Here is a 27,878-nt window from a genome sequence, read left to right as displayed (position 1 = left end):
TTTGTGAAGGTAGGGTGTATGTAACCTTCCCTTTTTTATGTATCCCATGATTCTCTGGGTTAGCGCTGGTGGAGTCATGTTGTTGATTATTTTTCTATATTCTATATTCTAGATTATTTTTCTGTTGGTACCTTCATCACAGTGCTGTTTTGAATGTATGACAGATTTAATGAAGCACATTTAATGAATACATAGACGTGCTAATCAACTGTATAATACTACTGTTTGTATTACTTTTGATGTGCCCCGCGGCCATCTTGGACTTTGAACTCAGGGGGTGTTTCAATTAAAATATCCTACTTAAAATTCTGAAATTCTCAACATCCCAGTAAAAACTAAAGAAAAACTAAATCATAAGCCCCGAGAAGCCAATTGTGATCTGAGACTGTGGTTAAAGTCCCTCATCATTTCCTTACTTCACTGTAAAACTGTAATAAAATATTCTTGCTTAAAATATTTCGGGAGATCAGTTGGACTTAGCTATTAACAGTGACCGAAAGCTTGACCAAATATAAGATGACCATAAGTAGAGCTGGACAATATGACGATATTGATCTTATTGTGATTAATTTTCTTACTAACAGTGTATTTAGACTGGTTTAAATAGCTGAAGTGCAGCACATTCTGAATAACAATCACTGTATTCAGTACTGATGTATTTAGTCTGTGATCACATGTATCGTGATGAATACTGTGTATCGCGAAAAAAATATTAAATATTGTGATGTAGTATCACAGCTCTATCCAAAAGCGTGTTCTACTATAAGCTGTATGAGTACATAAAATGTCCATGTTACATTTCCAGTCAGTGCTATCGGGTTAGTAAACCTCAGGCTTTACTAGGTTATTGACAGGTAAAGATTTCAGCAACAAATGGTGGGTTGGTCCTTTTCTACAGTTGTTCTGTTTATTGAAAATATACTTTTAGCTCTGTACATTTGTAACAATGACAAACGTTGCAGACAATAGCAGGTCCAGATTTCATCATATCCATCAAAGAACAAACCAGATTTCAAAATGCAGCCCTGCAAAAAACAGATTATAAAGCTTTATAAAGAATTGCATTGAGTCCATATTCCATCATGTTTCCCATTAGGCCTATTATTCTTTGCACTGTATTAAAATAAAGCTATTACACTTTGGTAGAGGATCTCACACACATCAGACAAAAATATAACTCAGCATTTGGCTTTGTAGAACAAGATCTCGTACAAATGCTGCACACAAACACAAAAACACACACACACACACACACACAGTTTGATAGTACACTCACTCCAAATTATAGGGAACAATCTGACTCCAACCAACACCACAACAATGCACGTCCTTGTAGGCCACTCGTGAAAGATCGACACCTAATTTCATTAGTTTAATTAAAAGCCCATTAACAAAAGGGTGCATGTTGGTGCTGCCTGTCACACATAATTCTCTCTGGACTAACTGAGGAAATGTAATTATACCAGATGAAAAGATACCGGCTAATGAGGGACAAGGCCCATGAAAGAGCTCCCCAATGGAGTTCGCCGTTTGCTGCTGATCCAAGAGCAGTTCTTGACTGTCAATAAATGACAGACTCAAACAAGCAGAGCTGATCTTAGATCGACACTGAGAATCAGATGAACCTATTCTTGCTCCGTCCTCTAACGTGTTCTTGAAGTAGCAACTGTTGCCAGGTTGGACAAGCTTTGAAGTATGCTGGCAAAAAAAAAAACAATCCCATTCAACCTAATGAGAAAATGTAGGGTAAGAGTCAAAATACCTGTCAGTTTTGATTGGCTACTAGAACACAGACCAGCTCAGTATCACAGCATTTTATACTGGTAATTTTAAGGCAATTCCAAAGATTTTTCTAATAACAGTCAATAAACATAATTCAGAGTCATTCAGAGTAGTTGGGTGTGAAAGGCCACATTCTAGAGAGACAGAACTGTTCACAGTGGTGGTGATCGGAACCAGACTAGCAGCCACCTCTCAGAAAGCTGTGGCACTCAACGGTTAATGATAAGTTGCCTGATGTTTGAGATATCGTTTTATCATAACTACAATCTCTACAATTTCTCGATAAGAAGATTTCAGCCAGCGCTTGCCTCAAACTCACAATTTCAATGCTAAGAAGGAAGCCATAGGAAGAGAATGGATAAGTCAGTTCCACCCAGAGCAGAATAGTGAAAGTCCCTGATTGAAAAATCCAGTTTTTCTCTTGATATACAGTTTAATGTCTGAGTATGCCAGGCAAGAGGGGGGGTTCCACTTCTTCATGAGACTCAAGACCATACACTGCCCAAAGGCAACCAGACACACCTTCTAATTAAGGAATTCAACTATTCTTTCCTCACAGGAAAGCACCTGCAAAAGCCTCCTTCTATGAATAATGGAGCTCTATCTAATATCTTGGGGGGGGAGCTGCAGTGTGGTTTGAGATCCAGAACCAATTATCTAACATCAGGGTGCCTGAACACAACCAAATCCTCACAAACCTAGATGTTTAAACATCTAGTATAAAGCCTTCCCAGAATAGTGGACACTGACATCTCAGCAAAGAGGCTAACTCCTGTTCAAGACACGTGGTGGCATATACTGGCTTTAAAACATCATTAGTCAGCTCATCAGCAAGACGTCTTTGACCTGAATCAGAATCTGGTGTGTTAGAAACCATCAAACCGCAGAACAAAGTCTACAGGACTGCAGATGAAACCCGCACCAGCCCTTTAACACTGTGTGCCAGATGATCTACAGATATTGAGACATACAACAACAACAACAACAACAACCACACAAACCAAAAAGACATGTAAACACTGTTAGGGCCGGCAGGTTATTATTTTACCCATATTTAAGATATATATTTGTGCTTATGTTAACAGAACACACAAACAAAAAAGATTTTCATTGTGGAAAGGGGAAGCAGCTTTAAACAAAGAGGTAGGGGAGGGGAGGATAGTGTTTAATACAGAACACACCACAAAACAACAGTGTGAACAGACAATAGTGAGGGGATGTCAAATTAAAAGAGGAACATGGCGACCGACAAAATGACAAAAGCTTGGGTTTCTTGTAAACATCATCTCAGATAATAAGGGTTTATTAACCTTTTCATACTAATTGCCTGCCTGCCTGCCTGCCTCTCTCTCTCTCTTGCTCTCTCTATCTGTTTGGAACTCACTCTCTGGCCCTCTGTAGACCAGTGGAGTGCCATTTTACAGTAAGGCACTTGTCCAGTCCATGCTCTGCCCACAAAAATGGCCTTTTGATGAAATGAGTTTGCATTAGCATGTCTGTCATTTGTAACCTCCCTAGTTTTGATTAGATACAACCCCACATGTCGCAGTTTGGCAGAGTAATATATTAAACTGAAAACGAACAAATTCTATAAAAATTCTCTCAAATCTTGCAATGGAAGAGCGCACATCAAACCAAATGATCTCTCTCTCTCTCTCTATATCATAGTCCAACTGGAAACTCAATGTTCCATGGAACGAGTAGAGGTGTAACGGTACTTGTATTTGCACTGATCTCTCACAGTACTGCTGCATACAGTAGGGCAGAGAATGTATGATATGTCCTATTAGTGTAATACAGTCATTGCATAAGCGAGCTTTAGTGCCAACCGGGAACACTTAAGCTGTAAGTCCTTGAATTTGCAAGGTATTGTGGGAAATGTAGTGGATTTAGGAGTATCGCCAAGTGAAGTGTTGTCTTGTCTGCTACATAAATTATAGGCTGTACAACAACCTCCAGTTGAACTATACAACAGTTCAAAATCAGTGAAAAGAAACCTGGGTTGTAAACCCGTTGTCCAAACTGCAGTGTGGGCCCTGACCTTTGTGTACCCTTACACCCCTAGGAATGAATATAAACTCGAATTGAAGTTCATTAGATTAAATGTGGCTTGAATGTACAGCTTTATAACAGTTGCTATGAAGGAAATGCTTTATTATTTATTAGTCGTTGATTTTAAACCATATTTACGTTGTTAGGACACTGCTAGGACGGATGGAGTATAGTCTGTTTGATGTCTACCCGAGCTAAGGCCAGAAACATACTTCCTGCAAGTATTCAAACAAAAGCTTGGAGGAACCGCCAAGACTGGCCAAACTATCAAGCTACTGAAATGCTAGCAAGTTCTCGGCCAATCAGATATCACAGAAAACCAGCAGTTTTCTTATTAATCAGCAAAACTTATTCGCTCAGTGGCGTTGGCCTCCTAATTCCAGTAGAATCAGTAAAAACAGCAGGCTTACTCTTCCATAGTCTAAAGCTCTGATTTGTCCTCTATTGCCCCCTTGAGTACTGGGTAGTTTAGCCGCCACTGGAACATAAGAACGCAGGTCAAATTTGTTCAGAAGAACCATGTATTTCCTGCATTCCAGCATCATTTGCTTTCACATGCATGCATGAAGTATATTTCTGGCCTACATTTAGCATGGTTAGTTGCTTTCTGATTAATTTTGATAAACTGCAACATCTTGGCCCATCTTGGTAGAGTACATAATAAACTGGCAACTCAATGAAATACAGCTTAACATCAATTCCAATCCAAATTCTTTGTCCAACCTAGCAAAGGTTTTAAGCGTCGGGTGCATTTGTGGGTGGAGCATGGATAACTGGAGAGGAACTGGAGAGCGAGAGAGAGATGCAATGTGAAAAAAGTGAGAGGGCAAAAAAAAAAAAAGAAAAAAAAGAAAAAAGAAAAGCCGGAGCTTAGACGTGTAAAAAGCACACCCCTGGGTTTTACAACCCCCACCAACCACACGGTTGAACCCACACTCAACTCAGGCTAACACAATTTCACCACTCTACCTCAGGCGCTCACTACCCGTAGACCGCTGCGTGTTGTAAACAAAAATTCTCAAACTAAAGACAAAATTGCGTCAAACTCAAGCCGACAGGTTTGTTTCGTCTCCTCTAACCAGCTAAAAGGAATGGTCAAGCACCGACAAGCAGGGTTTGTTGGCGAAATGGGTCAAAAAAAAAAGGGACGCCTGCACAATGACATTACGAAACAAAAACAAAAACAAGCAAACAAAAGAAAACTACACACACAACTTGGTGCACACAGAAGCAAAGACCCAGCAGTAAAGGCAAGGCTAAAAATGATCTGAGCTTCAGACCTTCATCATGTTCAAAACAGCCATGCTACGTTAATTAGTAACACTCATATCAAACAGGGCAAACAGTCTTTTATGATAGCACAGATCAGTATAGCATGATCAGAATCAGTATGAAGGTGAAATGGCTTATCTGAATTTTCTGCGATATATCAAGGCATGACCACTGGGGGGCGAAATCACATGCAAAAGGTGAGGTCCACTCAACCACAACAGTGAAAGAAACCCTGCTTAGTCTAACCAATGAAAGTGGGAGAGAGACTAAATTAGTAAGAGGACATTATGATTATATGTATATATTATTAAAAAAGGGGGGGGAATACGTAAAGAATATACCTATTTCTAACATATTCGGGAAATAAAAGGGATTTAAGGAAAACATCGAAAATATACTGTTAATTTACTCAGTTACTCAACTAAGAGGGAGTTCAGGATCTGGTAGTGTTCTATAGAGTAACCCCTGGCTATAAAAAAAAAAAAAATCATATAAAAATTCCCTCCAAACGGAAATCTTGGCGACGGACAAAAGTGCACAGAAAGAGACCACAATGATAGCGTCTTATGGCCTGGTCCTACGGTTTCAAGTCCCTGTCCTCTGTTTCACCCTATTTTAGACATTGCATTCCTGTCGTTCATCTCCGTTGTGTCCAATTCTCTTTCAATTTCCCGATCTCCTGCTCTCCACCGCTCATTCCACCTGTCACTGGAATTAGCGGGGCAGGGGCACCACCACCTCCACGTAGTTGCAGGGAAAGTAGCCTTGCTGGCCGCGGAGTGCCCCTTCATACCAGTTCTCGTCAATCTGGTTGGTCAGCGTGATGATGTCACCTTCATTGAAGCCCAGCTCACCCTCGTTCTCGGGCTCGAAGTCGTAGAGAGCCTTACAGCACGGCTGGTCTGTCGCTATGGATACCAAGACAGAGATAAAATCACGGTTTAGTTGTTTGTCTGCTTTTCGGTGTAGGCTACTTATAGATGTTAGACGTATTTGTATGTGAGAAGCTGTGTTGTATTGAGGGGGGGTATGAATGTACAGTGCGCGTGACTCACAGTGCCGTTTCTGACGCAGGGATGGTCGATTGGGCAGTGAAGGAGCTGCAAAGATGGAGAAAAAAAAAGAAGTATTAGTCACTGATCATGTCATCTGTATGCAGGAGCGTTTCTAGACTACTTGTAATTGGGCACACACTGAATTTAGAGGGGCACAGCTTCTGCTTGTCTAATAACATTACTACTTATTATTATTTAAAATAATTGTTAATAATAATGTTAGTAATAATATAACTAGTAATATAACTAGCATTATATAATATACATGTAATATATATATATATATATATATATATACATAGACTATATAGATGGCTGCTAAGTGAACAGACTTTCTCATAAGGCCTCAATCACAAACAGCACTATGTGCATGCAGATTTGAGTAAATTCAGCCTGGTAATGTAAACGTAGCCTTATAACCTTCTCCTGCTTTGTGGGCATCAATTATTTTCATTTACAGAGTTCTAGGCAGCTGCTTAGAGCAGCCTGTGGCTGCTGACTCTTGGGATAAAGTTGATAAAGTATTGATAAAGATTTAAAATGTGCATCTCTTGGTCTTTCTTAACACTGACTGTGGACAAGCTATAGCTCCCCCCCTCACTACACAATCTTGCTTTATGCCTTTTAGAGATCACTTCATCTACCACTAACCTAGCTATTTACAGTGACATGTTTTTCACCATGATCGCCTAAACATTTTAATGCTACAGTACAATATGTGTTCTAAGCTTATTCCCAAGCTGCCTAAACCAATGAAAATGATTTTGGGAAAAAAGCATTTACGAAGCCAGGACCTGGTAACTGAGGCCATCATCTTATCACTGTTGATATCAGCACAGCATCATCAGGAGAGCTTCCAGGTACTAGCTCAACTCTTAGTGAGCATTTACTGTGCATCTGTGTTAGGGCTATGCTAATAAGATTGTACTGATGCTGTACTGGTGTGCATGTAGTGGGTGAAGCCCACCTGCAGAGTAAGCTGGGGGAGCATTTGTTGGGCTGTAGCCGCCGTTGGAGGGTTCAGGGTCAGAGTAGTCGAAGCTGGGCATCGGCTTGGGCATTCGCTTCCGTTGCGGCTGAGCTTGGGCTTTGTCCAGTCTGAAGCAAACACATTTACAGACAGTTAAAAGAACAAGCTCAAATCCCTCATTGCCACATCAACCACAGGAGTACAGTCTGTACCATCTACATCAGGGAGGACTATACAACACTAGGTGAAACTGGTTGCACTATGGTCTATAGAGGACAAGAGGACAAGAAACCTAGCATTATGCTGTACCGTGGTATGAACTGAATGGTGACTGGTACACCCTTAAAAGAAAGGGACGAGAAGAGACTAAAGTAAAGGACCTTTACCTCTCTTTCATTCCGTCAGAAAGTTCCTCCAGCACCTGCACCGCCTGTCTGTGATACTGGAGCTGAGACTCCACCAGAGCAGCCAGCTGGCTCACCTGTTCTACCTACACACAAAAGCACACAGAGCATTATCACACATTCAAAATGGTTCAATACTGACACATTACACTGACAAAAGTATTGGGACACCTGCTTAATAATTTCTTTACGTTTCCTTCAAAATCAAGGGTATTATTAAAAAACCAAACAAACAAATAAACAAACAAACAAACAAAAACACCCTTTAGAGGTGTTAGAGCAACTGTCTCCACTGTCCATGGAAGGCTTTCTAATAGATTGTGGAGCTTTGCTGGGAGTATGAGATTGCACTGAGTGACGAAAGTTAGTGAGGTCAGGATGTTGGATCACCAAACTTCACCATCCCGAACTCCCTAACTCCCCCCAAAAGTATTTGATGGAGCACCAACCATCATTCCAGAGAACACAGTTCTTCCAGTGCTCAAAAGCTTATTGGTGAGGGGGCAATGTAGCCCACGTCTGGCATTAGGCATGGTGCCAATAGGTTCATGTTTGTCTGCTCCAGAGAGTCCTATTCTATTGGCAGTACTTCTCTATAGGAACTAGACAAGCTATGTATGTGTTTGCACAGCTGTGCCAACTAAACTGAACTACCCTCTTTTGACTAAACTGAACTACCCTCAGAATATTGGTTTTTATTTTTAATAAAATATACAGTCTTGTGCAAAAGTTTGGACAAATCCAATCCGAAGTAATTCTTGACTTTCTAAGTAAATAAGTTCACATCTGAATGAGAGAACACATTCTGCACATTCTCAAGCATAATTACTGTTCATTTGCTGAATTTAACATTTGACAGTCACATTTAATTACATGTTTTATTTTTCCAGTGTGTTCAAACTGTAGTAAAGTTTGTTTTCTGTACAGGATAGGTCCACCTTATTTTCACTTAGAAAACAAGTCATTTTAGTGGGGGTGCACAATCCTTAGCATAAGACTGTGTATATGTGTAGGTTTATCTCCTTGCACTGGTGGTGGGCAGTGTCTCTACAGTGAGCTGGCAGCAATTCATTCTAGACAGATTTCTCTCTGCTTGAGAGAGCAGCTAATACACAGCTCCAGAAGGAGCCAGAGGGGCAGCACAGACAGAGCAGCGGAGCGAGGAGAGCGACAGAGACACACACATACCACTGCTCATTATGTAATACATGGTTTGGTCCAAGCCCAGCTGTTTCCTACACAAGCTACTCAGAGGCCTCTATTAATACACCTGGGTATGATATATTCATATCCCCAGGTGTATTATTCATATTAAAAATGACTTATCAACTGGGATCTGCCTTTTAATCAGAATGTGTGTGTGTACATATATGTAGTTCTATAGTTACAGACTGTAGTCTATCTGTTTCTCTGCATACTTTGTTAGCCTCCTTTTACCCTGTTCTTCAATGCTCAAGACCTTACAGAGCAGGTATTATTTGGGAGGTGGATCATTCTCAGCACTGCAGTGACACTGACGTGGTGATGGCATTAGTGTGTGTGTTGTGCTCGCTGGTACGAGTAGATTAGACACAGCAGTGCTGATGGAGTTTTTAAACACCTCAGGGTCACTGCTGAACTGGGAATATTCCACTAACCTGCGTCCTGTGACCACTAATGGACTTAAGGACGACAAGAAGATGACCAACACAAACTGTGGACCAACTAGGAAGGAGGGTCTCATAGAGTGGACAGTGAGTGGACACAGGGTATAAAACCTCCAGCAGCACTGCTGTATGTGTTAATGGTTATTAGTTTTACATGATTTATTTTGTTACCCATGTAGGAGGAGAGATATTTCACGTGTTTGAAGGGAGGGGGAAAAAAACCAAAACAACCCAAACAGGAAAAAAAAACAACAGCAAAAAAGAAGCATTGGCCAGAAGAAGGTCAAAGACTGGTTAGAAGCTTGACATTGATTGATTTAAAAGTAGTTTTTTCATGTGAAATCCCAAACCTTTGGAGCAGGTTAGGTGTGTGATATTTGTTGCTGTGTAAACAAGCTGTGCAAAAAGTTCAAGTTAGTTGGCCAAGCAAGAAAATGTCCATTGTAAGACAGGCCCCAGGTTAAGTCAGAGATACCTAGGCAATGATACCACTATGTAACAATTGCTATAATAATATCAACACTGTCAAAGGTTCATGTTTGTCTGCTCCAGAGAGTCCTATTCTATTGGCAGTACTTCTCTACAGGAACTAGACAAGCTATGTGTGCATTTGCACAGCTGTGCCAGTAGGAGGTACTTAGAAGTACTTAGAAGTAGCTGAACGCATACATTAGAAGGGGTGTCCACAAACATTTGGACATACAGTGTACCTTGATCTTTCTCAAAATGAAAATAATACAAACAGAGTTTTGACAAAACTGAACTACCCTCATTAATATTAATAGGCAATGATACGACTATGTAACAATTGCTATAATAATATTAACACTGTCGCAAAAAATGCATCTACATTTTCACTGGTTGTTATTTTATGACATAAAAATGTCTTATTTCATGATGAGTGGACCAAGAGAAATGCTCCAAAATGCCTTGGAATAGAATCTTTCTGCATTGTCTTCCATTAAATGTTTTTTTTGCTTCTCCTGTAAAGTTGCCACATCGAAGATATGAGGACTTTGCATGAAAGTGACCTTTTGTGACTGTATAATTAGGTTAGGCAATATGAGGATTGTCATTTCCTTCATAAATTGCATTACAATGTATGAAGAAGACATTTTTATGAGAAGATCAGGAATATTCAACCACTGAATTGAATTTGTATTTAAACTCCTGTGCTAAAATAAACTACATTATTTACTTTACTGCTGTTTGATATTTTGGAGATATGATTTTGGCATGACAGCAACGAATGTTAATCCATGTTAGAGGCATTTTCATCAAAACTGTAATGCTTAATCTGGTATTAGCAGCACAGGCTTGATATTTTAATAACACCAATGCACACTAGGTGGCGATATGTTCCTTTTATTTGCTTGATATGTGGGATACGACATCCTCACTTCCAGCAGAAGACACCAGTGAGACACTTACACAAGTTACACTAGATATTTTCCGTGTTAAAAAGTGTTTTATTCATTTTTAGGTGGGAACTGTGGTTGTGATGTTTTGCTGTGTGGTTTTCTTAAAGCTGAGATAATGCAGAACACCCAGGAGCGTTTTCCTTTTCTTCTTAATATCAATCAGACTGAATTTTAGCCCTAAAACTATGTATAACAACCGATCATTATTGGTTATCGATGATATTAACTATTAATTCTGCCATATTGCTGTATAGAACTGAAAGTGGCTAGAATGAGACACTGGGTGACGGAACAGAGTGGTGTTTCAGCCCAAGAACGCTAATCTAGATATCTAATAAACACAGACAAATACACAGGCAGCTGAATCCATATCTGCACTCGCAAAGATGGCACTGAAGACACACACAGGATTATATTTCAGGGGATATGCTTCCAACCCTATTCCCTCCAGACTTTAGTGTCTGAGGCATATGTTAATGACAGGCAGATGGTGGGGGCTGTTGTTTAATGGGCTGGGAGTGAAAACATCCCCTGGTATTGTCTAAATTCCCTTTTTGGGAATTCATGTGGCAGCACATGGTACTTCCAGCTGCACATATGGTACCACAGCCCGAAATACCAGGCCTCCAATGTGAAAGCTTTAGATTTCCTAAACCATCTCAATGTGATGTTCACCTCCACATCTGCTACACAACCCTCCACAGAACAATGCTCACTGACACTTTCTGCTGATGCTGGTTGCCAATTTGGTACTGCCAATTAACCCACCCGTTCATAACTCCCCCCCCCCCCCCCCCCCAACACTAGCCATGCTCCCGGCACCAGGAGGGTAAAGATGTCTCCTCTGATGCATGCAAAGCCAACCACCACCCCTTTTCAAACTACTGACATGCTCAGAGTAAAGCCCAAGCCTGGGTCCCAAAGCCTGCCGCATCAGCTTAGGTAAGGTAAAGGTGCACGTATTTGTCACTGTACACTGTACAGCGAAATGTGTCCTCCGCATTTAACCCATCTGGTAGTGAACACACACTCACACACACACATGTGTTAGGGGCAGTGAGTACACACACACCCAGAGCGGTGGGCAGCCAACTCCAGCGCCCGGGGAGCAGAGAGGGTAAAGGGCCTTGCTCAAGGGCCCAACAACAGATGACTGTGCCATCCAACATCATTTTTAGAGTGATGAGAAGAGAGAGCGCCATCCACTCACTTGGAGAGAACAAGGCCAAGAGTGGCACAGCATTTCTTGTTCTATATACCTTCTGAATTAATGAATTAATGAAACTTGAAAGATGGAACTTCCTCTCTCTGTATAACCACAGCAACACAACTGTTAATGTGGTGTACACATTAAACAGTAAGATAATCTGATATACAAAAATAGAATATAAAAATATGCACATGACCCTCTGTTTCTATAATGTAGTATATTCATTATATATAGTACACTTAGTACATTTCTATACATTTTGTATATTTCTGTATATTTACTTGTATATTTAATGTTTCTGTATATTTTATATATTTCTATATTTTCAGTTTGTGTCCCTATATTTAGTTCTGTATATTTAGTATGTTTCCGTATATTTAGTTCTGTACATTTTTTTGGTTCTGTATATTTAGTTCTGTATATTTAGTTCATTTCTGTATATTTAGTTCTGTATATTTAGTTCCGTATATTTAGTTCCTTTCTATATACTTAGTTCTGTATATTTAGTATGTTTCTATATACTTAGTTCTGTATACTTAGTTCTGTATATTTAGTTTGTTTCTGTATATTTAGTTCTGTATATTTAGTATGTTTCTGTATACTTAGTTCTGTATATTTAGTTCATTTCTGTATATTTAGTTCTGTATATTTAGTTCATTTCTGTATATTTAGTTCTGTATATTTAGTATGTTTCTATATACTTAGTTCTGTATATTTAGTTTGTTTCTGTATATTTAGTTCTGTATATTTAGTTTGTTTCTGTATATTTAGTTCTGTATATTTAGTTTGTTTCTGTATATTTAGTTCTGTATATTTTGTTTGGTTCTGTATATTTAGTTCTGTATATTTAGTTCTGTATATTTAGTATGTTTCTGTATATTTTGTTTAGTTCGGTTCTGTATATTTAGTTCATTTCTGTATATTTAGTATGTTTCTATATACTTAGTTCTGTATATTTTGTTTGGTTCTGTATATTTAGTTCTGTATATTTAGTATGTTTCTGTATACTTAGTTCTGTATATTTTGTTTGGTTCTGTATATTTAGTTCTGTCTATTTAGTTCATTTCTGTATATTTAGTTCTGTATATTTAGTTCCGTATATTTAGTATGTTTCTATATACTTAGTTCTGTATATTTAGTTTGGTTCTGTATATTTAGTTTGTTTCTGTATATTTAGTTCTGTATATTTAGTTTGTTTCTGTATATTTAGTTCTGTATATTTTGTTTGGTTCTGTATATTTAGTTTTGTATATTTAGTTCTGTATATTTAGTATGTTTCTGTATATTTTGTTTAGTTCGGTTCTGTATATTTAGTTCGGTTCTGTATATTTAGTTCATTTCTGTATATTTAGTTCTGTATATTTAGTATGTTTCTATATACTTAGTTCTGTATATTTTGTTTGGTTCTGTATATTTAGTTTGTTTCTGTATATTTAGTTCTGTATATTTAGTATGTTTCTGTATACTTAGTTCTGTATATTTTGTTTGGTTCTGTATATTTAGTTCTGTATATTTAGTATGTTTCTATATACTTAGTTCTGTATATTTTGTTTGTTTCTGTATATTTAGTTCGGTTCTGTATATTTAGTTCTGTATATTTAGTATGTTTCTGTATATTTAGTTCTGTATATTTAGTTCTGTATATTTTGTTTAGTTCTGTATATTTAGTTCTGTATATTTAGTGCATTCTGCCGTAGAAAAGAAATCTTTTCCCTTTCCACCAACAGCTACATGTCCACCGACATGTCAGGCTGGGTTTATGTTGTCCAGAACCAGGGGCCGCATAACTGGGCCTTTTTGAGGCAAGCATACTCAAGTACCTTGAAATGACCTGTGGTTTATGATGCTTTTGGGACATTTGTTCTGGAGCCATACTCACATCAGTTTCTAGGAGGTTGTGCATGCTGATCTCTGCCGCTTCTTTGGACTCATGGAATTTCTCCAGACTCATGCGGAGCTCCTCGTCAGGAATCTTCCCCTGACGCTTCTTCTTGTAGTCATAATCCAGCCGGCGGCCCTCCAGCTTCTTTAGCTGGTGCTGTTAGGGAAGAGAAAGAGAACGAGCCGGAGTGAGAGACAGACCAAGAGAGAGGGAGAATGAGAGAGACAGGGTGCAAGAGACAGAGAACAAGAGAGATGGAGCAAGAACAAGATCGAGAGAAGGAGTGAGAGAGAGTGAATGAGAAAGCAAGAGAGAGAGACGAAGTAAGAGAGTAAGTGAAGTAAGAGAATGTGCAGGAGGCAGCGAGAGAGAGAGAGAGAGAGAGAGAGAGAGAGAGAGAGAGAGAGAGAGAGAGAGAGAGAGAGAGAGAGAGAGAGAGAGAGAGAGAGCAAGAGAGAAACACAAAGGCAGGGAGAGAAAGAGCGAGAGATGGAGTAGCAGCAAGAAAGGGAGCGAGACAGAAATGGGGGGAGAGGAGGAGAGAGAGAGGGAAAGAGCGAGCCACAGAGGGAGAAGGAGAGATAGAGAGCATAAGAAATGGAGTGAGACAGATAGGGAGTGAGACAGATAGGGAGTGAGAGTGAAAGGTAGAGAGAGCAAGAGAGACAGGGAGAGAGACAAGGAGAGAGACAGACTACCCAAGAGAGAGAAGGGGGGGGTGGGTGGTGGAGAGAGAAAGAGTGTGTGAGAGAAAGGGGGAGACTAAAAAAGGCGCAAGGCAAAAGCAAGGGAAGGAAAGTGGGTGAGCAGAACGATGATTCATGACACTATTTTTGGATTATAACACGGTGTCTGTAAATGTCAGCAAACAACAACAAAAAAAGTTGCTCAGTACAGCTGCACAATTCAGCACTGACAGCCCACTTAATCCAACAGAGTCTGATAACACAGTAAAGCTGGATACGCTACACACTGAACTGTATATACTATCAACATTCGAGTGTTACAGTGACTTCAGATCCATCTTGACTCTCATCTTTCTCCTCCTAAATCCTCTGAAAGCTGTACCTGGATGTCCCTGAGGTCCTTATCTACGATGGTCTGGAAAGGGTCGATGAAATTCTGCTTCACGTCAATATCCAGGGAGTCCTTCACCTCGGCAAGCCTCTTCATGGACTCCCCCATCTCCATAAGAGCTCCACCTACAGACACAGAATATTAGGTTTGTGTATTGGCAGGAACCTGACGATATGATATGAATCACGATACAGGGGTTACGATTCAATATACTGTGATGCTGTACGCAAGACGTAGATTGGATTGGATGCTGTAATCCAATCAGACAGATTATAATTTATATATTTTATTGAAAGTTAAAGCCTCATTAAAGCCCCTTTGATGTTTTTCTTTTTTAGGCCACTTCACTTTCTTCTAAAATCTAATTACACATGCATTTGGATTGGATAACTGGCCTTCCAAATTGGGTAGAAAACATGGGGTAAAATGAGAAATAATTATTAATAATAAAAAAAGCCAAAATGTGAAAAGTCACAAGTCCTTTTATAAAAGTAATAAAAAGGGAAAACATTCTAGGGGGTGAAAACTTATGGGCACTTATAGGTACTGTATACTGTGTCTTAGCACAGCATTTATAACCACTTACACTCTATCAATAAGAGTGTTTTACAGCATTTCACAACTAGAAAAGATGCAAACAGCATTACTTTCACACATTGAAGGACAGTAGTCAAGGTTTCTTGCTTGTCTTTATAAATACATATTTTGATATTTCAGGCTATGCATGATTTGTTTAAGTCCATTTTTGTCATTTTGACTTAAAAAAAAATAGATTACAGATTACTCATTTATGTTCATATTAGTTCATCAACATCTAACTCAGTTAACAGAGTAGAGCTGATTGGATGGTGTGATCCTCTATGGACAGTCCAGCGAATTGGAAGAGAATTGTGCGCAATATTCTCCCAATGTTTAAGGCTCTGAGAAGCATGCAGCTGGGGACAGCTGGTATCACAACTCTATTTCAGAAATCAGATGCTTATTTATATCAGAGTAATGAAGTATTTATAATTGGGTGCTATTTCTTCAAATACCTCCAGATCCTTTATCATCTTTTTATCCCTTTGACCATGTGGCCCTTCTCTTGCTCAAAGCTAAAGCCCTTATGGAAATTCAAACCCACACATACAAATAAAACAAACAGACAAACAATGCGCGCGCACACACACACACACACTTTCCACTCTCTAACTAAAGCTGGTGTTCCTCCAAAACAACACATGCGTGCACACACACACACACACACACTCACATACTCTCACTACTTCCCTCTTCCACTAAAATAGACACTCCTAGTTCAGAAACACACAAACACAGTGCACTTCCTCACGTTCTCCTACGGTTCCTCTTACACATACTTACTAATGTGTCCTTTCTAACTCTAACTGAGTGCATCTACTATCACACACACACATTTGTACACAGACACACACACAGTCCTACCAAAGTTGGTTTCCTCTCCCATGTCACGACCATATCTGACCATGCACTCCCCCAGCACGCCCTCTGCCTGCGGGTAGCCAGTGCTCTTGACCTGCCCTCGAATCTTGGACATGGTATTCAGCATAGACAGCTTGGCTCGAGATGCTGACAAACACAGACAGAAACACACAGACAGACAGACAGATTGAATTCTTATTATTTTGCCCATATGTAAAGATTAGCAACCTATTCTCTAGGAAATGATCAACTGTTTCACAGTGAGATCTGAGCAGAGGTGGGACAAATAATAGTATATAATATAACATTCTTGCATCACAATTCTCTTTCAAAAATGCCTGCATAGATTAATAAAAATGTAATGCATGTAATATATTTGCTTATAATTTATGTAATATATGCTCTACATTCTACAACTAGCTCAGGAGGCTGCTTAAAGGCAGTGCTATTTAGAGTCAGGCTTTAAATAGTGAAGTTTCCAAATTAAGTTAATGGATCATGTTAGGTTTATAATTAGGTTTACATATTTCCTTCCTAAACTGCAACTTAAAAAAAAAATTAGGGATGTCCCGATCCGATACAGTGGATTGGGATTGGGGTTAATCCAGGCATATTTTAATGGATCAGGTATAGACTTTTTTTAATCCTGATCCAGGTCTGATTCTTTGTTTGTTCAGAGCGTCATCTGGGGTCCTCAAGACGCCATTAACTGAGGTTATTCCCAGCCGGCACCAGTGTGAACGTTCTCAGTAGGTTAATAAAGAGTTTAGAGTCTACAGTGTGGAGCTACTTTACAGTGAAACAGGAAAACAGACCATAATATCTGAAACTTTAAAAAGCGCTCCGTTTTACCAGCGGGAGAACCTCACACCTTTCTTTGTTTTTAAACCAGTACTGAGGAGTGCGTTTGGACATTCCTAGTAAAAATGCTACCTGAATGTCTGGTAAAACCTTCAATGCTTTCTATAATAAAGCTTCCTTTATTGTGTCATTGTTGCCAAAGCAGGTGTACATTTAACGTTGTACATAAGCTTGTGCTATTGTGTACCTACAACTTTCCATAACTGAAACCTATACGTACATGCGCTCCATTTAAATTCTCTCTAAGCTAAACTGACAACACAGTGTTATGCCAAAGGGCAGATGACATGTTTGGTGGATTTCTCAAGTGCAAATAAACACATGGTTTCCAGGAAATATGAGTGTTCTCTGTAAAGGATGTCTTTTCACAAATAAAAATACATGTTATTTGAACAGGGGTGTTATTTCTCATAAGGCTGCACATGTGAAGTAACTACAAGGGAAAAAAAATATTTTAAAGGCAATTAAATGCCTTCTTTAAAACACCATGGACAGAACCGGATTAGAGTTGTGAGGTGCCTAGAGATCCCCACCCCTGATGTCTCGAAAGAAGTGCTGACCTGCTGGGTCTAAAACCCTCTAGGGACCATGGTCTTAAATGCACATGTTAAAACTGACCACCAGAACAGTCTAAAGCTACCGTCTAATGTAGTCCAAAACACTTATTTAAAGGAAAGTCAAATCACTGCGACAGGTGTGAACTTAAGATCTCCTTTTTGACTGTGTGCCCATAAATATCTTGCTTCTGGCAATGAATGCATTAATTATACACAACTACTACACTCATGGTCCACTACAAGAAGCTCAGAGTGTTCTACCACTCACTGGTCACCCTGTTTAGTCCACCCACTCTATAGGTTCACCACATAGGTGTGCAAATACCGACTGTATCCATCTGTCCTTACGATGCTTGTTTACAATACCTGGGTTGGGCTGCAGGTACTCTGTGGTCCTGGCCAGCACATCCACAATGGCTTTACTGGTGATATCAGCTTTCTGTTAAACACAGAGGACAATAAAAGAGGCATGTATTACTTGAGTCATGGTTACCTACTGTATCTACAGCCAACCAATAAATAAAGCTCAATAAAGGGATACTAAGGCCATAAAGCCCTTCAGAAAGGGGACAGCAACATGTATGGCCACATGAGACCGCACCATCTTAACACTGTCTTGATTAGGATGGAATTTAATGTTGCCTGTTTAAAAGTATAGACATTAAAATAGACATTTAAAAAGGGAAGAAGCAGTAACTCTTCTTCAGGAAGGTTCTCATTGATTCCTCACCTTCTCCAGGTCCTTGAAGTCTTCATCCAGTTTAGTGCCTTCTGCTCCACCTACCTTCTCACTCACCATCTGCAAAATAAAAGGGAGAATCATCAGTTTTGTTAACATGTGCACTGACATTTATACTACTGTTGCAGTCAAAGTGTTCAAAGTTTCAATCTATCATCAATCCATCCTCTAACACAGCACAGCAATTCCCATTCTCAATGTGAAGCTGCATATTTGTGTAAACTCCTACTATAATATTACTCTAATGCAAATCTTCAGCGTGTCAACAAATTCATGTGTACAGTGATCCATGAGGAGGACGATTTGTATTGATGACGGTGAAGTAAAAATGAATTATACTCCTCAACTGTAGGGGGAGCCCAGTAGCAATAATGATCAATTCCTGCATAATGCTGCTTTAATTACACAGTGGTGACATATTCTGCCTGTAGGAGAACTCTGTGTGAATATGACGAATGGGCTGATGAGGGGTTTTATATTCACATATCGTTGTTCGAACGCAAAAAACCTCGAACAAAATATTGATTTTTTTTTTTTGCAGTTCCTCAGGTCAGGTTTTTGATATAATGTGAATCTAGCAGCTGTTTAGTATATAGTATAGTGTCACAATTTGATGATGACTTTGTATTACATCTATTTACATTGATGTCTATTTATTAAATAAATAGAAGCTAAGCCAAGAAGGTTTCTTGCTTCTCCTGTAAAGTTTCCATTTTGGGGATATAAGACTTTTGCATGAAAGTACCAATATGCAACTGTGCAGTAAGTTTGGGTAATATGATGATTTATCATTACTGTGAAAAACATCACATCACAATGTGTGCAAAATAAACTTATTTGACCAATTGCAAACTGCTTTTGACTGCTAAATTTGACTTATATTTTTAAGCAATATTTGATGTAAAATCCTTATGCCGATATATGACAATGTGATGAAAACAAAAAGGCAGAACGACAAACTGAACATCTGGCCCTCTTTTTTCTTTGATACCAACAAGAATCTTACAATACCATCTTAGACAGTGGTCCATGCCCCAGGCCATCACTCTGATTAGAGTCCAATAGGCCTGTTAATCCAGACAATTTTGACGCTTCAATAAGCTCAATATAGGCCATAACAAATAGTGGCTGCAGCTTTAAGACTTGGTCTTATAACTTAATAGTTAGGTATATGGAGACTCTACCTTTACTATAGTACATCATTAACCAGACAGGGGGCTCCTGGAAGCTTCTGCAAACGGAGAAGATGAACACTGATCTCTACATGAGCAGACTTGCCCACTGAGGAAAACCACTGGAAGGCTTTAACAGCTACATCCACTGCTGCTGAAATATGTCTGCACTGCACTTAAAACCGCAGTGTTGTTTATGTCTTAAATGCTACGTGTAGTGCAAGTGCTCAAGTATGTGTGCATCTATATGGATCTTCATAATGGCCAACCGATTGTAGAGACCTGCTCATCCAATGCTGCTTCTGTAATGAAGGGTATTAACCGCCTCAGCAACAATGTTGAGAAGGTCTGATTGCTTTCAGCCTCAAGAGCATTAGTGATTCAAGAAAGGACAACTGGCAACTGAACTGGCAACACGGTCAGGGGCACCAAAGCCTCACTGATGCGATCCATGGAGGATCCACCTCATAGCGAACAGGACTTGAAGGATCTCCTGCCAGATACCACGGGACGGCTTCAGAGATCTTGTGGAGTCAATGCCTTGAATGGTCAGATCTATCATGGGGGCACAAGGGGCTCAATATTAGGCAGGGGGTGTTAATGTTATGGCTGACTAGAACTGGGCAATATGACGATATTTTATTGTATCGTGATAAATATTCTTAGCATGATAGTGATATGCTTTTCTAAGCATATTGAGGATACTGTTAGTGCTTAATAAACACTTATTAAAGACTGTATAATTACACTGGTTTTATTAGATGAATATCAGCAGATGCTGAATTAAAAACTAAATAAATGAAAAAATAAAAAAATAAATCACTGTATTCAGTATGGGAGAGGACCTGAATAGTAGTTTATAAGACAGATGCTTTTAGTCTGTGATTACATGTACTGTAATGAATATCGTGTATCACCAAAAAAAAAAAAAAAAAAAAAAAATCTTGTATTGTGATAAATATCGTGATACAGTATTTTTTTACCATATCGCACAGCCCTATGGCTGGCTGGAGTGTTATACATTCTAACTTATTGAGATGCCTTTAGATATGATTGGTGGCAGACTGCTGTGAGCTTTAGTGGTTGGTGGTCCGTCAGATGGTTCAAGAGAGTTTTGTTGTGTCTTTCCTCTTTGGTTAGTCACCATAGAAATCCATTTCTTTGTAATTAGTCACAAAGGCGCATGTGTGTTAGCCTTCTGTTTGTACTGTGATCGTTTTAGTTTCAAGGTTAAAAGGCACGCTAAACCACTAACCACACTGTTTTCAAGCAGGGTTGTCACAAACAGTTTATATGTCCAGACCGCATCATCATTGTCAGTATATTTCAGAACTTCCATCATGGTGTCTCTTGTTGTCAAGATAAAACACTGTCCATCAAAACCAGTGGTAATAATACACTCTCAGAAATTAAGTGATACCACCAAGGGTCCCATTATGGTTAGGTCTTTAGTCCCTTTATTCCCATTCCACTTTGACTCCAGGCTTTTTATTTCAGGCTATGAATCCTTTCTAAAGGGCATATGAATGTAGTGCCCCCTAAAAAGGTACAGAACTTTACATTAAGGACCATGTAGTAGCTTTGAATGTACATCGTGTTTGACTGCACCTTGGTAAACACAAATGTATCAGTGATATCCGTCCTCACCACCATGAGTGTGTGAGAAAATAAGAATGCTGATGTAACTGTTAAAGGTCAACTGTGACAAAAGACTGAACAGCCTTAGTGTACGAGTAACATGATGAATGGCTTTAAGAATCACACCCACCTGTATACAGAAAATGAGTCACAAAGAAGAGGGATAATGAGAGGAAGAAAAGATGGATAATGAGAAAGGAAAAGAAAAGAGAAAATTAGGAAAAGGGAAATGAAAGCGAGGAAATATGAGAAGAGAACAGGAAAAATGGGAAGAGAAAAAAACAGGGGGAATGAGGGAAAGGAAAACAGGAAGAACAATAATGAGAACAGGAAAAAAGGGAGGGAAGAGGGAATCTGGGAAAAGAAGAGAAGACTCCAGGGTTTTGAAGCTGCATACATGGAATGCGGAGCTAAATGGGTCAGTTGTATTAACTGACTGTGAATCCCCCTTTTGCACACATACACGCTCACAGATGACTGTGCTGTAAAAGGCAGCTGGCTTGCAAAACCTGTGAAGCTTCAAATGTCACGGCATTACGGAACCTGCAGGCCGGGTGTTGGCAGCGTAACAGCCTCTGACTCACCGTGAGACGTGGCTGCAGCGTGCCTTGTTTAACGCCCGATTTAAAAACCTGTTACTCAAACATTACGACTGCAGTAGAGTGCAGCATCCGTGTCCTGACCGTAGCTGCTTGGCTGCTTGTAAGGCCACTATGGAAAAACACAGCCAAAGATAACACATGCACACTTGCGCTTCCTTGTTTTTGTAAAATGCCACGATACAAAGCTATCAGACAGGATTCCACTTGTGCTCCACAACATTTCCAAGCCTGTTCACCAGAGGGACAATACCACAAAACCGGATCCGTGTGTCTGGAATCGCAGGAATGTGAATAGAAATACCTGCTTAAAACATTTACAGGCTAAAAGCACAGAATTACCTTTCAGACTGATGTAAAGGGAACATCCACGGCCACAGATAGAACACCTTTGAAGATTGCATGCAAATGGTCAACCTCAGCAATCTTGATTTATGCAAACTGTGCCATGTACAAGTGCCCATCACTTCCCCATTAATAAAATCTACTCGATTTGATCTTTCAGGGTATTTAACTTCAGCAAGACATTCTGAAAAACAGAATTATAGTGATACACTTCATGTACTGTGTACCTACAACCACCAAGCACTTTATTAAGAACACCTGCTCACCTACACATTCATGTAATTATCTAATCGGACAATCAACTGGCAGCAGTGCAACACATTAAATTGAGTAGGTGCAGGCCAAAAGCTTCAGGCAATGTTCACCTCAACCATCAGAATGGAGCAAAAGAAAGCATGACCTTAATAGTTTGGGAGTGGCGTGATCATTGGTGCCAGATATGCTGGTCTGAGTATTTCTAGAACTGGCATTTTCAGCACACCAGCCTTTTTGAGTACTGCGCCTGACCATGTGCATCCCTTCCAGGCCACAGTTTACCCATCTTCTAACGACTACTTCCAACATGATGATGCACCATGTAAACAAAGCAAAGGCTGACGTCTCAAACTGTTTTCACAAACAGGACAAAGAATTCAGTGTTCTTTAGTAGGCCTGTCATTGGATCTGAATCCAGTAGAACAGCTTTGGGATGTGGTAGAACGTGAAAGGTAGAACTCCTCAAAAATGTACAGGAATTGTGTGACGCAATCATGTTAACATAGATCAGAATTTCAAAAGAACGGTTTCTAACATCTTGTGGAACCCATGCCATTAATAATTTGGTCTCTTAGGAGAGAAAATGGAGACCTTACCCATTATTAGTTGTGCTGAGGTGACTGTACTGCCATTATGCCCACCTCTAGCCTCACAGCATTACTGGAATCATTCACATAAAAGGCCACTTAGGAAAATGTGACTTAGTATAGATGCTTTCAAGATTAATGTAGGCCTCTAAATTTTAAATATGACTGTTATTTCAATGATTTTTGCAATTATTTCTTTCACTGATAAAAATTAAAGTTGACATTATCTCTCTCAGATGACCTTAATAATGACTAGTAGCCAGGCAAGCAGTGGATATACACAATGTGCCAGGATATGTACCAATATGTGTGTAATGCAGATGCAATGAAACCATGACGTTCATTATAAAAGAAATCCCAGCAGCACACAAACTGTCTAATCGCTGTATGTAAGGTGAGCAGTGCAATGGACAAAGTGATTCAACAAAAAAAAAAACTGGTACGTTATCAGCATGTTCGGGGCGCACCCCGTTCTTTATAAGACATCACTCTTAGACCTACTGAAAAGCACTGTTCAAGGCTCGTAAAGGAGAACCTGTGAACTGTAACATACAGAATGCCACCGAGCGCATATCTTACTCTGAACAAGGCCAAAGAAAAGTCTGTCCACTCTTCATTCTTCACCATCAGACAAAACTATGTAGTATCTACATCCCACAGACACAATAATGAGAACAGCAGACAGATACAAGATACAACCACTGATTGAGCTTTAAGGAAAGAAGGAAAAAAAAACACCCAGGGAAGGAGGGCAGATTCAAATGACTGGAATATGGGGTTGCCACGTCCAGTAAAAATCTTTTGCTTCAACCAACCACCCCCTCCCACCCCACCAGAAGCTGCGGATAAGGTAATCCTGAGGATAGTGGTACCAAACAGTCAACAGTATAACTGATAACCAGCAAAGCCTTGTTCTGTAGGTGCAAATCTTACACCTGTGCTGCACTCTACTGTTTTTAACACAGTATGCACATTTTATTACACAACCCTACTTCCCACTACTGTCGGACTACGGCCTTATTTAATTATACTTTCTAGTCTGCACTGTGTTGTGTTGTATCTGTCCGTCTGCACTGTGTTGTGTTGTTGTGTTGTGTCTGTCCGTCTGCACTGTGTTGTGTTGTTGTGTTGTGTCTGTCCGTCTGCACTGTGTTGTGTTGTGTCTGTTCGTCTGCACTGTGTTGTGTTGTGTCTGTCCGTCCGTCTGCACTGTGTTATGTCTGTCTGTCTGCACTGTGTTGTGTCTGCACTGTTGTGTCTGTCTGTCTGCACTGTGTTGTGTCTGCACTGTGTTGTGTCTGTCTGTCTGTCTGCACTGTGTTGTGTTGTGTCTGTCTGTCTGCACTGTGTTGTGTTGTGTCTGCACTGTGTTGTGTCTGCACTGTGTTGTGTATGTGTCTGTCTGTCTGCACTGTGTTGTGTATGTGTCTGTCTGTCTGCACAGGGTTGTGTCGTGTGTCTGCACAGGGTTGTGTCGTGTGTCTGCACAGGGTTGTGTCTGTCCGTCCGTCTGCACTGTGTTATGTCTGTCTGTCTGCACTGTGTTGTGTCTGCACTGTCGTGTCTGTCTGTCTGCACTGTGTTGTGTCTGCACTGTGTTGTGTCTGTCTGTCTGCACTGTGTTGTGTCGTGTGTCTGCACAGGGTTGTGTCGTGTGTCTGCACAGGGTTGTGTCTGTTCGTCTGCACTGTGTTGTGTTGTGTCTGTCCGTCCGTCTGCACTGTGTTATGTCTGCACTGTCGTGTCTGTCTGTCTGCACTGTGTTGTGTCTGCACTGTGTTGTGTCTGTCTGTCTGCACTGTGTTGTGTTGTGTCTGCACTGTGTTGTGTCTGCACTGTGTTGTGTATGTGTCTGTCTGTCTGCACTGTGTTGTGTATGTGTCTGTCTGTCTGCACAGGGTTGTGTCGTGTGTCTGCACAGGGTTGTGTGTCTGCACTGTGTTGTGTGTCTGCACTGTGTTGTGTCTGTCTGTCTGTCTGCACTGTGTTGTGTCTGTCTGTCTGTCTGCACTGTGTTGTGGTGTTATGTCTGTCGATCTGCACTGTGTTGTGTCTGTCTGTCTATCTGCACTGTGTTGTGTCTGTCTGTCTATCTGCACTGTGTGGTGTTATGTCTGTCGATCTGCACTGTGTTGTGGTGTTATGTCTGTCGATCTGCACTGTGTTGTGTCTGTCTGTCTATCTGCACTGTGTTGTGTTATGTCTGTCTGTCTGCGCTGTGTTGTGTTGTGTCTGTCTGTCTGCACGGTTTTGTATTGTTATGTCTGTCTGCACTTCTGTGTTGCACTCGTGTTCTGTCCGCACTATGCTGCGGTGCACCATGGTCCTGGAGGAACATTGGTTCGCTTCACTGTGTACTCTGCATATATTTGAAATGACAATAAACTCTCTTCCGTACATCACTGATCTGATCCTTTTTATTATTATGATTATTATTATTTTTTTTTAATGGTGGATATCAGAGACAACCTGTTCACCTTCAGTAAAGCCGATCCAAGCTAATAAAATAGGATCGGGTAGCTGCTATCTTAAGTCTGATCCAGTTCTGATCCTTTGTTTTTTACCGCAGTGTTCTAGCAGAACACCCTCTGGTGTCCTCTAAGCGCCATTACCAGATATAATTGACCAACTAAAGTAACAGAACAGTTACTGCAGTCTGCAGACTGAAAGTATGAATATGAACATGAAAACGTAACACTCTCTGGTTCTTGTGTTTTCTCCACAGTTGCTAATTTTCAGCCATTTTTGCAGAAAAATACACATTTTGCTGGGAAATAAAACAGATAGGAGCAGGCTAATAAATCATAGGGCATTCACCACACTACAAAATAACACAAAATATCAGTTGTATCAGGACACCCCTAGTGAATATTTGTATATTTATTTTAGTGCTCAAATTACAGTGTTCAGTTTTAATTATATTTAGTTCGACCTGACTGTCAACTGCAATCCTGTCATTTGCTGGGTGGATCATATTGTAGGTATGCAGAGATGAGCTTTTCTCGTATTAGAGAACTGTGAGAAGTCTGAACTTCATCAGAAGGAGGTACAGAAGGTAGTGTTTTATGTTTTGGTCAGAGTTTCTTAACTGTTAAGTCCAAAAATGGCAGCATAGAAACTATTACTACGCTATCTGGTGAGACAGGGAATTAATTAGGCAAATTCATTTGTTCTTGGTGCAGGCTAGGCTATACTTCCGGTGATCAGTCATGATGCCATACACCATCCAAAAAAAAAAAATAAGGGTTTTAATCGCCATCAAGAAAAATCTGCAAGTTTCATTCTGAGGCAAAATAACAGGGTAAATAGGCTTGTTAATCTGCAGCTGACTGTTTTTCTGCCCACTCAAAGTCACAACCTCACTATTATACATCTAAGAACTGCTTAAAATACTGGACACCTCTCTGGCACCTTTTAGGACTTTTAAACCCAGTTAAATGTAAAGGCTAAGTAGTGCTCAGAGACGCTGAACAGGGCAGGAGGTCCCTAGCTGTGTGTACCTAGAGTTTAGACGTGTGCGTCTGCTGTATTAGGAATCCAACATGGATTTTATTTCCAGATATAATTTTGAAAAAAAAATGTCCAGATATAATTGCATCTCATTTTGATTTTTATCCTAGAAAGACATTATTAAATAGTTCAAATGTCAAATCTGACTGAAATGTCCATTCTCATTACTTATCTGGTACTGGCAGTACTGAGAAAGCAGAGGTAATGTGAACCTAAATATCATCACAATATCAAATTTAGCAATATCACCCACCACTACCTCTGATAACCTCTTCCCCACCCCTAGCTCTATAATCTGGACTCACAACATTAAGTTTCCCGATACAATTTTAAGTTATCAGCCATCATCCCTGCCATTTCTCCTAAAGCTAATAACAGTTCTTTAATAACTGTTGGCTCTGTGAGGTCCATTATCATTTTTTTTGTGAGACTGCCGTTCTGTAGCTTTTGCACTCATTCTTGTTAGGGCCTGTTACGTGAGCCTGGGTTTTCTCTTTGTTCCTTGTTTACGGTGTTCAGGTTTAATGGTGCTGGGGCCTGGGTATGAAGGTATGTGCCTGAGGACAAAATATTAAACATAGCTTGAATGACGTGGCAGTAAAAAAAAAAAAAAAAAAGAAAGAAAAAAAGAAAACTGCAGTTGACCCAGAGTAAACAATACAGGTGAGCTATTATACTGAGATCAGATCAGTCAGGGTAGCAACTGTACATAAAGCAGTGCCTGTTAGGAGGGCTGGTGCTGGTGAGGTGGTGCTGGTGGTGGTGGTGGTGGGGTGGACAGGATCATATAATGATGGCATGTCTGCTAAAGTCTACTAACAACAGGTTAGTTCAGCAGTGTAATCTACAGTACAGGGTTACAGGCATGTACTGTAGTTCAGCATGTTGTCAACTTCACCCTGGAGCTCAGAGAAGGAGTGCATTTCTGCCAATCACTGAATTGAATCACCCCCCCCCCCCCCCCCCCCCACCCCCGGCCCCAAACAAGGTGGAAGATTTGAGCCCAAAGAAAGAGACATTTCTGACGTAAAGCAAGTCGGTTTAAAACTGAGATAACAGCCATTTCAACAGACGAAGGCTAAACGCTAAGCCCATGTCAGTTTTTGTTAACTTTTTGACATTATAATAATAATAAATAGCAGAAATGAACCAGAAGTCTAAGCTGTCGACTGCAGAATCGAGTCCGACTCCGCCTGAACTGAAGCGGTAAGACAGAAACTGAAAACGACTCACCTGACTAGCCTTATAAAACTGTTTCTTCAAGCCAGCGACAGACATCTTTGCGTCGGTCGTTCACTACTTTATTTCTGCCAGTGAGTTGTACTTTGTGTTTTGATTTGTGGGTTTATCTCTGCTCTTTACAACTCCAGAAAAGTCGCGGCTCTTTTCCTCCTGCACTGCCAA

At 40.1% G+C, this 27,878-nt stretch overlaps 1 protein-coding gene across 1 annotated transcript; it reads right to left on the bottom strand.

Annotated features, from left to right (window-relative positions):
• Nucleotides 1–890: 890 nt before the first annotated feature.
• sh3gl1a (SH3-domain GRB2-like 1a) lies at nucleotides 891–27,878 on the bottom strand. The gene is made up of 10 exons (XM_072669005.1): nucleotides 27,708–27,878; nucleotides 18,360–18,428; nucleotides 17,996–18,068; nucleotides 16,215–16,358; nucleotides 14,763–14,896; nucleotides 13,692–13,850; nucleotides 7,518–7,621; nucleotides 7,129–7,259; nucleotides 6,162–6,206; nucleotides 891–6,014 (listed from the first exon to the last, which is right to left on the bottom strand). The coding sequence occupies exons 1-10, from the start codon at nucleotides 27,750–27,752 to the stop codon at nucleotides 5,821–5,823; spliced, it is 1,098 nt and encodes a 365-aa protein (XP_072525106.1). The 5' UTR covers nucleotides 27,753–27,878; the 3' UTR covers nucleotides 891–5,820.

Source organism: Salminus brasiliensis, chromosome 23 (assembly GCF_030463535.1).
Source record: "Salminus brasiliensis chromosome 23, fSalBra1.hap2, whole genome shotgun sequence".
NCBI classification, from domain to species: Eukaryota; Metazoa; Chordata; class Actinopteri; order Characiformes; family Bryconidae; genus Salminus; species Salminus brasiliensis.
Note: the sequence above shows the minus strand (reverse complement) of the source record. Positions and strands in the feature narration are given on the sequence as shown.

Coding starts and splice junctions, on each gene's coding strand:
- sh3gl1a (XM_072669005.1), bottom strand. CDS start 27,752: ATGTCTGTCGCTGGCTTGAAGAAACAGTTTTATAAGGCTAGTCAG. Junction 16,359..17,995: donor GTACCTGCAGCCCAACCCAG/GTATTGTAAACA, acceptor TGTGTTTGTCAG/CATCTCGAGCCAAGCTGTCT. Junction 6,207..7,128: donor TCCCCCAGCTTACTCTGCAG/GTGGGCTTCACC, acceptor CCATCTTTGCAG/CTCCTTCACTGCCCAATCGA.